At 45.2% G+C, this 15,516-nt stretch overlaps 1 pseudogene and 1 gene segment (V, D, J or C); both read right to left on the bottom strand.

Annotated features, from left to right (window-relative positions):
- Window positions 1-319: 319 nt before the first annotated feature.
- LOC146336130 (Ig lambda-1 chain C region-like) lies at window positions 320-5,137 on the bottom strand. The segment is given in 2 exon segments: window positions 320-1,035; window positions 4,830-5,137. Coding segments are annotated over 2 exon segments (396 nt in total).
- A 2,733-nt stretch (window positions 5,138-7,870) lies between these two features.
- LOC146336131 (Ig lambda-1 chain C region pseudogene) lies at window positions 7,871-15,436 on the bottom strand (annotated as a pseudogene). The gene is made up of 3 exons (XR_014785668.1): window positions 15,350-15,436; window positions 12,340-12,412; window positions 7,871-8,403 (listed from the first exon to the last, which is right to left on the bottom strand). The product of XR_014785668.1 is annotated as an Ig lambda-1 chain C region pseudogene (transcript).
- Window positions 15,437-15,516: the final 80 nt, after the last annotated feature.

Below are 15,516 nucleotides of genomic sequence, written 5' to 3' on the forward strand. Positions count from 1 at the left end.
CTTCCCAGAAACATTGATGGCTGGTCCCTGTGAGAAAGTGGACATTGGACTAAGGGGACATTTGGTCTGATCCAGTTGGCCGCAACTTACATTCATAGATGACCACTGGAGCGGAATTTCCTACATTGCTATCCAGTCGTGTTGTAGACTTCCTGAAAGCATTCGTGGCCGGTCCCTGAGATCCCTGAGATCTCGAGTCTGCCTTCGCCACTACGCAGGACAATTGATAGACCCAAGGATCATGCAAGTATCTGTGTGACCGAGTACATGCAGTGAATTCAATTCAGCACACCCATTTCAACCCAGTGAAAAATCTAGATTCAGCGGATCTCATTGAGAACCAAGGGGGTCACCTAATGACTTGCACAGCTCAACCATCTTGCATGAGAGCTAACTGAACACTGTTTGAAGCAAGATGCTGGATTAGAAAGGCCCAGTTGGGTGTGATCCAGCAGGACTCTTCTTATGTTCTTAAGTACCTTGGTCAAGAAAGAGCCCCAGTGAAATATGTCAAATTTTATTACTCTGCTAATACTGGAAGCAAGCATACAAGGTGTGTGGGTCCGGGGAGTGGGGCAACATACAAGAGATATCGGTATTATTCAGTCAGACTAGCATTGGGAGGAAAGAAGAGAATGAATTTGTGCCCATGGAGGAAGGACACTTTCTTCCTGGTGGCTGGAGGGATACGGGCCACCCTTGAGTCACCCAATCTTTAAGAACACTCCATTCTGTTCACCGACTTTGTGATGCTCTTTCCTTCGTGCGTCACCTGGCAGCTGTACGTCTCATGGTCTGCCCAGCCTGCCTCAGTCAGGGTCAGGTAACTGCTGGCCATGTACTTGCCATCCTTTTTGGCGGGTTTGGTGGTCTCCACTCCCGAGGAGATTGCACTGCCATCAGCCTGCCAGCTGAGTTCTATGGTACCCGGATAAAAGCCATCTATCAGACAGACCAAGGTGGCTTTCTGTTTGGTCTTGAGCTCTTCCTGGGATGGAGGGAAGAGGAGCACAGAAGGCGAGACTGTTGGCTGACCTGGAAGAGAGGGGAAACCTTGTTCAAAGTCTATATGGCATATGAAAGACCTGATACTGCACTGATGAAAGACCTGATGCTGCACTGATGAAATGCTGTCCATGAAATCCTATCATTACAATCAGATCCTAAGAATTTCTGCCATGGATATAACCCCTTAACAGGACCGTTTTTGTCAGCAAAATATCAGAAGACAGGCTGTTACATCAGCGATGCAGGGACAGTAAAGGTCTGATGTAGACCGATATGACGCTGTAGGAAAGTTTAGCATGGAGGTTTTGAAGGAAGTTGAGTACTATCTCCCTTCAGGTTCTCATTCTGAAAAGAAAACAGAGGACTCGATAGCAGGGGTGGGCAGAAGGTAGATCTCCAGATGTTTTGGACTTCAACTGCCAGGAGCCCCTGCCACATTTTCTTAAGTGGCTAGGTGAAATGGTAACATTTATCTGCAGGATATGAATGACTGGTACATTGGCAAATTCCTAGGAGTAACTCTGGATCTTACCCATGGATTTCACTCAGCCATTCCTCTGGACAGAACTTCTGACGTATGTCCTTCAGTGTCAGCCAAACCTCACAAGATGGGCTGACCGCAAACATCAGCCCTGCTAGGACTTTACAGATTTGTGCAAGAAAAAATATGAACATGCATGAAATCTTGGAAGTGGGGCATTGAGTTCAACGTTTGGGCTATTTTCCTGCAGGATTTCACCCTGGAACGTAAACCAAATAGAACATGCTCTGACGTGGTAACGTCTTCCAAAGCATCCTCAAACCTCACTGCTGTTTCTAGATGGAGTCCACCAAAGATTCCTCTTTGTGAAGCTGCTACGAAATACTGGGTAGTTTTGGCCCTGCTAACAATACCCTTGAGTTCTCTGAACTGGCTCAGATCCAGTTTTTGTCATACGTAGAGCCGTAATCGATGAGTCACGTTAGACCCACTGATTTCACTGGCTCTTCCTGAAGTATGATGTCATATGGATCCAACCCATGGAGTGGGATCCACAGGAATCCCATCCACAAGCCGCTGTCCTCTATTTGTCACCCACCTTGTCCACTGTCTATGCATTATGAGATTAGGACATTTGTATATACCAAAGGTTATTTAGCAGTTCAGAAACACAGGGCTTCCTGTAAAAAAACCGTAGACCCAAACATTTCTTAAAGCATTAATTGCCATGATAGAGGCTTTTTCCGCCATGAAAGTACCCAACCCACTCATAAGTAGAGTCTTCATGTTGGAGTGATGCATTGGCCTCCTTCTCACGGAAGGTGGTGAACGTGCCTCTCCTCTCTGCACCATTTCTGAGTACAGGTGGGAAAGCACAGGGTGCAAAGTTTCAGTCCGCACCCAATCAGTTCTCTCCATATCAGAAGCTCATACACCAGGAGGAAGGCTAGAGCTCTGCTCCCTGGCTTCAAAGATTTTCTGTACAGGGAATTTGTTTTCTGTGTGGGAACATTCCATCATGTGACCCCCCACATACAGCGAAAACACAGTGAAATGATTTCCGTGGGAAGTCCACCTTCATTTCACCAGAAAATCTGAGAAATCTAGTATGGATGTGTACAACAGGGGGGGGGTCATTTAATCCCACCACTTCACCCTAACCACAACCGTAGCCCTCACCCCAAACCTGACCCTAATCCTAATCCAAGGTATGACATATTTAAGTGCCCCAGTTAACTCTGGACTTGTTCACATCCAGCTGCTTCCCCATTTGATTTGAGAAAGTGTTCAGGTGTAATCAGGGAACAACAACGCCCATGGAACAACATCACAGAAATTGCCTCCAGTTCCAGAGGGACAACCTTGTTTGAGTGGTGAAGCAAAACGTCCAGAGCATCTTGTGACACTGTGAAGACTAACAGGTTTACCATGGAACTGGCATTAGCAGTCCATGGTCACGGACTCCAGATCAAACCTGCCAGTCTTTAAGGTGCCATAGACACTTTACTAGTTCATCGCATTGATAGATGGCCTGGCAAACAACCATTTGGAGAAGAACAGTATCAGTTCAGAGGAAGTGGTGTGACACAAACCCAGACCTTTCGTCCATCTAACTCATGTCTACTGAAATGGTCAGTGGCTGCCCAGTGTACTGGACAGGACGTTTTCCCAGCCATACGCAGAGATGCCAAGGCCTGAACCTGGAAGATTAGGCATGGAAAGGAGGAGCTGGACCCTTGAGCTACATCCCTTTCTTTATAGTCCCCTTTTGCATCAGTCCTGCTCTTAATTCTGGAGAAAATGCATACCAGAACCTGTCTGTCTGTCTGTCTGTCTGTCTGTCTGTCTGTCTCCATCCATCCGTCCATCCATCCATCTTTCATCTATCTATCATCACTAGCTCTACCTATCTATCATTCATATATCTCTATCTCTATCTCTATCTCTATCTCTATCTCTATCTCTATCCCTATCTATCTATATCTACACACACACACACACACACACACACACACGAAAAGAACAACCATGTGATGGACAGATACAATACGGAAGGAAGTCTCCCTAGGTCCAGAGCTTTGTTTCAAATAAACTAACTGGAATCAACATAGAAGGATGCCATCTGAAATTTATGTTTCCAAAGAAGTCTGGTAGATTTCAATGAGACCACGTCTAGGTAAAACAGAGATGAGGAAGAGACATATGTTTGAATGTCCCACTGAATGTCCCATTTTTAAAAATTGAGTCAGCCGGAGTGGGCTCCAGTTTTCATGCCAGGAGCAGTTTTGAGGGAGCAGATGTTGTATCCTTTTTCCCATTGCTATTTTCCTATCTCTTCTGTCCTTATATTGTAATCCTCCGCATAACTACTGAGAGGAACCTCTCACTGAATTAAACAGGACTGAATCCCAGGTCACTGTGCATATTATTTCCAAATTACTCTATTCTTCGCTGCACTGGAGAAGAAAATGCTCTTATGATAGAAGTACTGCATTTTTCCACAGCGGGTGGTAATAGATAGTTTGTGTTTAGGGGATAGAAATCCACCTGACCCAATGTTTGGATCGAAAGAGGAGCCAGATAAGGCTGATTTCTAATCCAATCAATTCCAATAAAAATATCAAGAGATGCAGTTCCAGCTCTCCTGCATTAGGTCTGTCTTCTGCCTGTGATACATGGCGGATGGCAGGTTTCTGGTGCAATGGTCAGAACATTCACTCCTAATGTTGTTCTGCAAGATCACCTCAAACTGCATTTTCATAGATCTGTGTTGGGCAAAAAACATTTGAACTTCTTCATGTTTTGATAGGAAAGGGGGAGCAGCTTGCTCTCAATTGGCAACTTAGCTAGCAACATTTCACTTTAATAGACTCTCTTATGCTATTCTAGTGGGAAGCCCAAATACAGAATTAAAAAAATCAGAATTTCCCAAAACATTCCAATCTACCTCCATCCATGACCGGAAGCCAGGTTTAATACCTGGAGTCACCCCACTTTGATTCCATTTCTGTTCTGTGGTTTGTATCCACCAGTATATGGACGTCAGAGTTGGAGTTTAGCCACAGAAGGGACATTCAAATAATGTCACCTGAAGTTAAACCAAGAGAAAGACTTCTTTCCCCCATTAATACGATTTCTAATATCCTCAAAGGAGAGGGAAGAGACACAGAACATGGCATTTCAACACCCTGCTATGGCTATGGTGAAAAGTTCAGTGGATTCGTCAACAGAAATGCTGAGGTCAATTCAAAGGCAGAGAAAGGAAAGAAGGCAAAAATGATGGAAATGTAAAAATCTTGTGACAGAGAAGGAAAAGGACGTGAACAAATGAGTGACTTACCGGTAACAGTCAAATGGGTTCCTGGTCCAAACACCCACCACAGTGACACACCACTGTACAAAAACCTGCCCCACATCACAGCATAGAATGGACCCACACTTCATGTAGATACGGGAATGGTCATTCAGTAATTTGACCTCAATTCACATGGTAATAAATCTGCAATGACCAAATAGAATTTGGGAACTCCTGCTGCTTTTCATTTTAGTAGGTCAGGAGCTGGGTTCTTTGCATTGCCAACTTATCAAACAGCACGCCACTTTAATAGGCACTTTTATGTTATTACAGTTAGGGTGTCCCATAATGGAAACACACCATTACACGTTCTGAACAAAAACAAATCCAGTCCTCTGCGTGAAGCCAAGTTGACTATGCAGACATACCTGGCTCAGTGCGAATTCCCTTTTCTGATACCTTTGAATCTACCAATGTAGCCACAAAAGAGATTCTTCAAACAATGTCACATTAAGTTAGAGACAGAAAAGGGATGTTTTCTAAGTATGTTTTCCAATGTCCTTGGAGAAGGGGGATGTAAAACGGGATTTTCCGCCTTACTCTTGCATGGATTGAAATTCAGTTCGTATTAAAGGAGCATCCTATATGGAGTGAGGGAAACCCTGAGGTGAAGGCAGAGATGGAAAAGAATGGGGAAATGACGGGAATGTTAAAATATTGTCATAGGGAAGGAAAGGAACATGAGAAGTTTAGTGACTTACCAGTGACAGTCAGTTGGGTTCCTCCACCGAAGACAGGCCACAGTGACTCACAGCTGTACAAAAACCACAGTGTCTTCACAGCAGAAAATGCTCATTGACACCTGTCAGAGAAAGATCGGCGATACCCATTCCGTATGGGAATAGAGTGGGAAAGCAGGCAACCACTGTTGGTTTCCTTAAGATGACACACTTCCCATTGCCAAATACTCTGTAGTGAACGGTCTCTTTTGCAAGAGAAACCATGTCCTTATCTGGTTAATTTCTGGGCAGAGCAGAGGAAGGTCCTCTTGGCTTTCTCCATAAGTCTCCCAGGTCTTTCAAGTCATTGGACTGCCTATGGTCCATTTCTAGATGGAGGAAGCAGTACAGAAGATCTCCCCTTTTCATGATAGCTTGAGCCATATAGGAGGCACACAGACGGGGTGCTAATGGCTTCTCCCGTCCTGTAGATGCAGAATGCGTTTCTCAGAAGAGGTTTTAGAGCAGACATTGTAGGCAATGAGGCTTTGTCCATGCTCAGTTTCTTATAAATTAAACTCAATGCACTGAACTGTTCCTTTGAGTGTCAATCTGAACTTCCCTGGTCAGCTGGTGGTATGTCTCCACTGCTAGAAAAATCCCCTGTGATTGATTAAGAATTTCACACTTGGGTTGCATGAGGAGGTCTAACAGTGAATTTCGTTTCACATGGAATTCATGGTGAAGTACATGGTTCCACAAAGGCCTAGGCCTTGGACAATGTCTATGTTTGAACGAGCTGAAAATGTTACCCATGGAATGCTGACTATGTAATACTGTCTGGAAACGGTTCCCTTCGTATGGAGAGCTGTCCCTACTTTGGCCAAGGCAAGGGTGGCCCATCTGGTGCCATCCTGATGTTTTGACCTGCCACCCTCCTCAGCCCTAGGCAGTCCAGCCAGTGCAGAGGGATCAGAAGCGGTGTGGCCAAAACATCTGGAGGGCCACATGTTGCCCACTTGTGCGTAGCTCTGTCCACTATTGATTGGGATAGCTTCCAAGTGAGGGTTGGCCAGTGGCTCCAAGATACTGTATGGCACTGACATAATGAGAACCCTTCCACGCTAGGCTCCAGAAAGAGTTGCTGGCCACCGCTCCATTACACAACCATACTGGGCATTAGTCGTCACATGGAGTGGCCTGCTTGTAACGACTGGAAGCCTGTGCTCTGATCTGACGTGGGGTACGTTCAGTCAGGGCAAGATCATACGCAACTGGAAGTGTCTTGGTGATGTTCCCTCTTCCACACTTGTTGTCATGAATGACCTCTACCATTTGCCATGTGGACAGATTTATTTTTGGCCATAGAGTGCAACCCTCATACTATGGTGTGGTGTGATATGATGGAATAGGATAGGCACTGTGGACACTACTCAGGTTTCCTTGATTTAAGGGTGAGAAGTGGTAGGAAGTGAGTGAGCGTGTGAGTAAGTGAGTGAGTGAGCAAAGAAACGTTCAACTTAACATCAGGAGCTCAGCCATTCTGAAGTTTGCTTATCTGTTTGTTTTGCTCATCTGCTTGTTGCACTTATGTTCCAGGAAGAAACGGGGGAAGCAAGGATGGTTCCCCAGCAACCAGACATGCTGCTTCCCCTAGTTTCCTGTTTCCACGTACACGTTGGCCTCATGTGGGAATGGAATCAGAATCGAGACACCAGTGGCTAGCGCCTAAACCCTTGTAGTGGGAGAACATCAGGATTATGTGTCGGTGACAGATGTATTCACATATGGGTCAGATTTGGATTGGGATTTGCCAACCAGTCGAGCTTAATTTCCATAGATGGCTATGGTGTCATGGTTGTAGGCTTCCCAGAAACATTGATGGCTGGTCCCTGTGAGAAAGTGGACATTGGACTAAGGGGACATTTGGTCTGATCCAGTTGGCCGCAACTTACATTCATAGATGACCACTGGAGCGGAATTTCCTACATTGCTATCCAGTCGTGTTGTAGACTTCCTGAAAGCATTCGTGGCCGGTCCCTGAGATCCCTGAGATCTCGAGTCTGCCTTCTCCACTACGCAGGACAATTGATAGACCCAAGGATCATGCAAGTATCTGTGTGACCGAGTACATGCAGTGAATTCAATTCAGCACACCCATTTCAACCCAGTGAAAAATCTAGATTCAGCGGATCTCATTGAGAACCAAGGGGGTCACCTAATGACTTGCACAGCTCAACCATCTTGCATGAGAGCTAACTGAACACTGTTTGAAGCAAGATGCTGGATTAGAAAGGCCCAGTTGGGTGTGATCCAGCAGGACTCTTCTTATGTTCTTAAGTACCTTGGTCGAGAAAGAGCCCCAGTGAAATATGTCAAATTTTATTACTCTGCTAATACTGGAAGCAAGCATACAAGGTGTGTGGGTCCGGGGAGTGGGGCAACATACAAGAGATATCGGTATTATTCAGTCAGACTAGCATTGGGAGGAAAGAAGAGAATGAATTTGTGCCCATGGAGGAAGGACACTTTCTTCCTGGTGGCTGGAGGGATACGGGCCACCCTTGAGTCACCCAATCTTTAAGAACACTCCATTCTGTTCACCGACTTTGTGATGCTCTTTCCTTCGTGCGTCACCTGGCAGCTGTACGTCTCATGGTCTGCCCAGCCTGCCTCAGTCAGGGTCAGGTAACTGCTGGCCATGTACTTGCCATCCTTTTTGGCGGGTTTGGTGGTCTCCACTCCCGAGGAGATCGCACTGCCATCAGCCTGCCAGCTGACTTCTATGGTACCCGGATAAAAGCCATCTATCAGACAGACCAAGGTGGCTGTCTTTTTGGCCTTGAGCTCTTCCTGGGATGGAGGGTAGAGTACCACGGAAGGCGAGGCTGTTGGCTGACCTGGAAGAGAGCAGAGATTTTCTTAAGTGCCTGAGCGAAACAGTAAAGTGCCTCTGCAGAATATTACAGACGCGTACATTGGCAAATCTGTATGACTTAACTCTGGATCTCACCCATGGATTTAACCCGGACATTGCCATGGACAGAACTTCTTACGTATGACCTTAAGCATCAGCCAGACTTTCTACGTCAGGCTATTACACCAGCCCTGCGGGGGTATTTGAGATTTATGCAAGTGTGAACATTTGGAATTCAGCTGATGATTGAGGGTTTGGGCTATTTTTCTTCAGGGTTTCATCGTGGAACTAAGGCAACATTTTCAATAGAATGTGCCTTGGCACGGTAACGTCTTCCGGCAAGTCCTCAAAACCAGCCTCCACTATTCTTCTTGCAGAAGTCTCTGTGAACTAGTGGGAACTTTTGGCTTTGCTGCCAATACAGTCCCAATTCTTGGAAAGTTCTTGGATCCAGTGTTTGTCATAATGAGAGCCAACCCAATGAAATCAATGGGTCTAAAGTGACTCATTAGCTGAAGTCCCATTCATTTCAAAGCAGGTTCTCTACGTATGATGTAATATGCATCCAAGCCATGGCATTTACACAGGCAGCCCTCCCAGGGGTATCTGTGCTGTATCCCTGACCCGCCTTGTCCCATGTTCATACATTCTTAGAATCATAGAATAGTAGGGTTGGAAGGGGCCTACAAGGCCCAATTAGAAAATTCCAATTAGAAAAGGTCTTTAGTCCATGTGAACAAATGTTAATTAATTCAGAAATACAGGGGCTCCTGGCAAGTAGGTTAGGCCCAAACATCTTTTATATTAGCTCTTGTGGCATTGGATATCTCAGCAATGAACTGGTAAATTAGATCGAGCATAAATTTGGGAGTGTGGTAGTGGCCCACCTCTACCTGAGAGGGTGACGGCATGTGTGGCCTGTACCATTTCAGAATGCAGGTGGGGCAGCACAGGGTGCAATGGTCCCCCACCCTCCAACACAAAGAAACGCCTCCATCTTAGATGTTCACCTCTCCGGGTGAAGGACAGGCTAGAGCTCTTCTCCCTGGCTTCTGTTTTTCTCTACACATGGCATTTCTGTTGTATGGAGGAGCATTGCACCATGTGAGCCCTGACACACAGTCCAAAACTGCTAAGAAGACACTGTCCAGCCCCCTCAGTGGGATGTCAGCCTTCATTTCACCAGAGAACCTGGCAATTCTAGGATGGATATGGATATGGAGGAGGGTCATTTAATCCCACCACTTAACCCTCACCCCAACCCTAATCCCAACCCTAATCCGAGATATAAAATATCTCAGTGCTCCAATTAACTCGAGGGTCATCTGCGCATATATCCCCACCCCATTTTGATTTTGTACATGTATTCTAGACAAGGTGGAGTAATGGTAAATGAGAAAGAGTTCAGTTGCAATCAGAAAAATAATCCAGGTGACATCGACACACTAACTGCTTCCAGGTCCAGAGGGACAGCGGTCAGCATTGGTGGCTCTAGGCCATGGTCACTTATGCCACAAGGAACCTGCTAGTCCTTAAGGTTCTGCAAGACTTCGTGGTAGATAATTGTGCGAATGCATCTTCAGGCGGATGGATACCTGCATACACAATCTTCTGAAGAAGGAAAAGAGCAGCGCAGAGGAATCTGACTTATGCATAGATCTTTGGTCTACGTGGTTCAGTATTCAGTGTTTGGCAGAGCCCCTCCACGTTTTCTGACAAGGGTCTTTCTCACCACAACATGGAGATGCCAAGCATTGAACTTGGGACCTTTTGCATGTACAGCTGATGCTCTACCACTGAGATACATCGTTTGCCAGATGCTCACCTTTGTAAATCTGCCCTCATTGTATTTCTGGAGGAAATTCAAAGCAGTTTTTTTTTGTTGTTGTTTAAATTCAACGGTAGTTACACAAAGGAAAGGGAAGAACAACCCCGGAATACTAAATGTGCCAGAATGGTTGGCCATAATGTTAAAGAGATATTCTGTGGTATCGACAAGCCTGACATTCCAGTGGGAAACAAGCCCTACAACCATCAGAACTTCCTGATGATCATGTAAGGCAGCAACGCTCAACCTCTTTGTGCCATGCAGTCTCTCTCACCTCAGTAAGACCACATTACTAGGCTTTTCCTGAGGGGCCCGGATTCTGCGGACTTGCAGACCAGTTGTTTTACTCCCTGGATTTTTATGGAAACGTTGTCACAGAAAAATATGTAAAAGCATAATAAAAAACCCTGTCCAAAAATGTGCATTTTCCCCATAGGCTAAAGCATGAAAATGCCAGGGGGGGGGGGATTTGCGCTTTTTTCCAAATGTGAATTCATGAATTCTTGAAAGTGCGAATTCCCACAAATGTGAATTTACGCAACTTTGTGAAACTTGAAAAAATCTGATTCTGTCAATGAAGAGACGATGGAATGAAAGGCACCTGTCAATCCATGAAATCTCCAATTGATGTATACTAGTGTAATGCAATAAATTTAACTGGAACCCCCAGAGGTAAAACCGACAGCATGCAGGAGACCTGGATGACTGGATGTCCCAGCATTATAAAACAAACAAACAAACAAACAAACAGCTGGGAGATCCAATTTTCCTGGGAAGAGCAGTACTGAAGGAAAAGATATTTAATGGTTCCTACCCCTGCTGCTTTCCTCAGCTATTCTGCCCTTACATCGCAATCCTATGCATGCACTGAGAAGTAAGTCCCTCTGAGTTCAATAGGATGTACTCCCAGCTAAGTGTTTATACAATTGCACCCTGAGTCCATTATTAGCTGCACTGGGGGAAAAAATGGGCATGATAGAGACAGGGGATTATTTTTCTCAGCGGGGCTAATACAACATTTGGGGTAGAAAAGACCTCCTTGATGAGAAGCACGGTCTGGTGCCCACAAAAGCTGATCTACCATCAAATCAAACAAAAACATCAGGAGATGCAGTTTCCTGCATCAGATGTATCCTGGCCCTGTGATGCCTGGTGGATTGCAGCTTTCTGCTACCATTCTTGGAACACTCATTCCAAATGTCATTCAGAAAGTTGACCTCAAATTTATGTATTTATATATTAACTGCATTTATATCCTGCCTCCCCCCCCCACTCTTGCAAGGAACCCAAGGCAGCTTGCATTATCATCCTCCACTCCATTTTATCCTCACAACAACAACCCTGTGAGGTAGGCTGGGCTGTGAGTCGGTGACTGGCCCAATGTCACCCAGGGAGCTTCCTTGGCCGAATGGGGACTAGAACCCAGATCTCCCGGCTCCCAGTTCAACACTCGCGACACTACACCACACTGGCTCTCCAACTACACCACACACTTGCATTTCACAAAGACCTGTGTCTACCAAAATAAACATGGAACCTCTTGGTTTTAGAAAAAAATAGAGAGAGAGCCTGTTGCTCTGGATTGCCCACCTATCAAACAATGTATCACTTGAATAGACCTTGTTCCATTATTCTAGCAGGAAGCACAATTACGAAATCACAATATTAGAAGGCGCCATTAAAAAAAATCCTGAGCACTGTCCCAGGTCCATAAGTTGTGTTGACTGTGTGAAGACGCCAAAACGTGAATGTATTTGTGAGCTACATTTTCTATCGTCCTATAAAATTATTTCAGAATTTGAGTTTGGAGATTTTCAAACAATGACACATTGAATTACACAGCAAGAAAAAATATCTTTTTTTCCATCAATAAACTCTCTAATATCCCCTGAGGAGAGGGAAGAGACATGTAAGGTGGCATTGGAACACCCTGCTCCAGCTATGATAAACGTTTCGGTTGATCATCCCAGATTAAGCAACAGAACCCCCAAGGTCAACTTGAAGGAAGAGAAAGAAAAGAGGGCAAAAATGATGAAATGTTACACAATGTTCACAGAGAAGAAAAGGGACACAATAAATTCAGTGACTTACTAATGACAGTCAGCCGGGTTCCTCCTCCGAAGATATACCACAGTGACACACAGCTGTACAAAAACCTGCCCCACTTCACATCAGAGACCAGTTATCCACACTTATCCCACATGGAAACAGAGCGACAACCCCTGTTGCTCCCTTTAGGATGAAGCATTTCCCATTTCCACAGAAACTGTAGGCAAGGGAGTATTTTTGGAAGAATACAGTTACTGCAGTCTAGTTCATCTTTGGGCAAAGAAGGGGAAGGTTCTTTTGGTGATCTATAAGCATCTCAGTTCTTTACCGTGATCCTATGCGCCATGGTCCATTTCCAAATGGAGGAAGTATGGCAGAAGATCCCTTTTTTCATTATAGCGTGAGCTACATAGGAGAGGGAGTGAAATGGTGGCAATGGTTCATCCAGTCTAGTAGAAGATGGATATGTCTCTGAGCAGAGAAGTCATAGGTGATGTGGTAGACAGAGAAGCCTTTGTCTATGCTCAGATAATTTCTGATAATGTAAACCCGCTGCACCAGACTGTTCCCTTGACTGTAAATATGAGCTTCCCTGAGTAGCTGTTGGTATGTCTCAAACGTTAGAGAATTCAGTGCTAATTGACTTAAGAAATGAACTGCTTGCTTGGATGTGGTGGGATAGCAATGAAATTGCCTGACAACGGGATTCACGGTGAAATCTAGGCTTCCAGAAATGCATTGTTCTGTACTGGCGTGGACGATGGTCATGTTGTTAAGAATGGTGCCGAATGAATGTTAACTATGCAGATGCTGCTTGGGAAATGTTTCCTTCATCTGAAGACCTTCTCTGACCCTGGTCATAGCAAGGGGTGGGCAATCCTGGCCTCCGGATGATTTGACCTACCACTCTCATCAGCCCAGTTTCATAGAATCATAGAATAGTAGGGTTGGAGGGGCCTACAAGGCCATCGAGACCAACCCCCTGCTCAATGCAGGAATCCAGAGCATCCCTGACTGACAGCTGTCCAGCCTCGTCTTGAATGCCTCCAGTGTGGGAGAGCCCACTACCTCCCTAGGTCATTGGTTCCATTGTCTTCCATATGTATGTATGTGTGTGTGTATGTATGTATGTATTACATGCATATCCCTCCTTTTTCCACTTTAAGGAACCCAAGAGACACAGAACATGGCATTTCAACACCCTGCTATGGCTACGGTGAAAAGTTCAGTGGATTCGTCAACAGAAATGCTGAGGTCAATTCAAAGGCAGAGAAAGGAAAGACGGCAAAAATGATGGAAATGTAAAAATCTTGTGACAGAGAAGGAAAAGGACGTGAACAAATGAGTGACTTACCAGTGACAGTCAGATGGGTTCCTGCTCCAAACACCCCCCACAGTGACACACCACTCTACAAAAACCTGCCCCACATCACAGCATAGAATGGACCCACACTTCATGTAGATACGGGAATGGTCATTCAGTAATTTGACCTCAATTCACATGGTAATAAATCTGCAATGACCAAATAGAATTTGGGAACTCCTGCTGCTTTTCATTTTAGTAGGTCAGGAGCTGGATTCTTTGCATTGCCAACTTATTAAACAGCACGCCACTTTAATAGGCACTTTTATGTTATTGCAGTTAGGGTGTCCCATAATGGAAACACACCATTACACGTTCTGAACAAAAACAAATCCAGTCCTCTGCGTGAAGCCAAGTTGACTATGCAGGCATACCTGGCTCAGCGCGAATTCCCTTCTCTGATACCTTTGAATCTACCAATGTAGCCACAAAAGAGATTCTTCAAACAATGTCACATTAAGTTAGAGACAGAAAAGGGATGTTTTCTTTTATAAGTATGTTTTCCAATGTCCTTGGAGAAGGGGGATGTAAAACGGGATTTTCCGCCTTACTCTTGCATGGATTGAAATTCAGTTCGTATTAAAGGAGCATCCTATATGGAGTGAGGGAAACCCTGAGGTGAAGGCAGAGATGGAAAAGAATGGGGAAATGACGGGAATGTTAAAATATTGTCATAGGGAAGGAAAGGAACATGAGAAGTTTAGTGACTTACCAGTGACAGTCAGTTGGGTTCCTCCACCGAAGACAGCCCACAGTGACTCAGAGCTGTACAAAAACCACAGTGTCTTCACAGCAGAAAATGCTCATTGACACCTGTCAGAGAAAGATCAGCGATACCCATTCCGTATGGGAATAGAGTGGGAAAGCAGACAACCACTGTTGGTTTCCTTAAGATGACACACTTCCCATTGCCAAATACTCTGTAGTGAACGGTCTCTTTTGCAAGAGAAACAATGCCCTTATCTGGTTAATTTCTGGGCAGAGCAGAGGAAGGTCCTCTTGGCTTTCTCCATAAGTCTCCCAGGTCTTTCAAGTCATTGGACTGTCTATGGTCCATTTCTAGATGGAGGAAGCAATACAGAAGATCTCCCCTTTTCATGATAGCTTGAGCCATATAGGAGGCACACAGACGGGGTGCTAATGGCTTCTCCCGTCCTGTAGATGCAGAATGCGTTTTTCAGAAGAGGTTTTAGAGCAGACATTGTAGGCAATGAGGCTTTGTCCATGCTCAGTTTCTTATAAATTAAACTCAATGCACTGAACTGTTCCTTTGAGTGTCAATCTGAACTTCCCTGGTCAGCTGGTGGTATGTCTCCACTGCTAGAAAAATCCCCTGTGATTGATTAAGAATTTCACACTTGGGTTGCATGAGGAGGTCTAACAGTGAATTTCGTTTCACATGGAATTCATGGTGAAGTACATGGTTCCACAAAGGCCTAGGCCTTGGACAATGTCTATGTTTGAACGAGCTGAAAATGTTACCCATGGAATGCTGACTATGTAATACTGTCTGGAAACGGTTCCCTTCGTATGGAGAGCTGTCCCTACTTTGGCCAAGGCAAGGGTGGCCCATCTGGTGCCATCCTGATGTTTTGACCTGCCACCCTCCTCAGCCCTAGGCAGTCCAGCCAGTGCAGAGGGATCAGAAGCGGTGTGGCCAAAATATCTGGAGGGTCACATGTTGCCCACCTGTGCGTAGCTCTGTCCACTATTGATGGGGATAGCTTCCACGTGAGGGTTGGCCAGTGGCTCCAAGATACTGTATGGCACTGACATAATGAGAACCCTTCCACGCTAGACTCCAGAAAGAGTTGCTGGCCACCGCTCCATTACACAACCATACTGGGCATTAGTCG

Source organism: Heloderma suspectum, chromosome 13, assembly GCF_057233095.1.
Source record: "Heloderma suspectum isolate Gila_16-S chromosome 13, 16-S_ref, whole genome shotgun sequence".
Taxonomy (NCBI): domain Eukaryota; kingdom Metazoa; phylum Chordata; class Lepidosauria; order Squamata; family Helodermatidae; genus Heloderma; species Heloderma suspectum.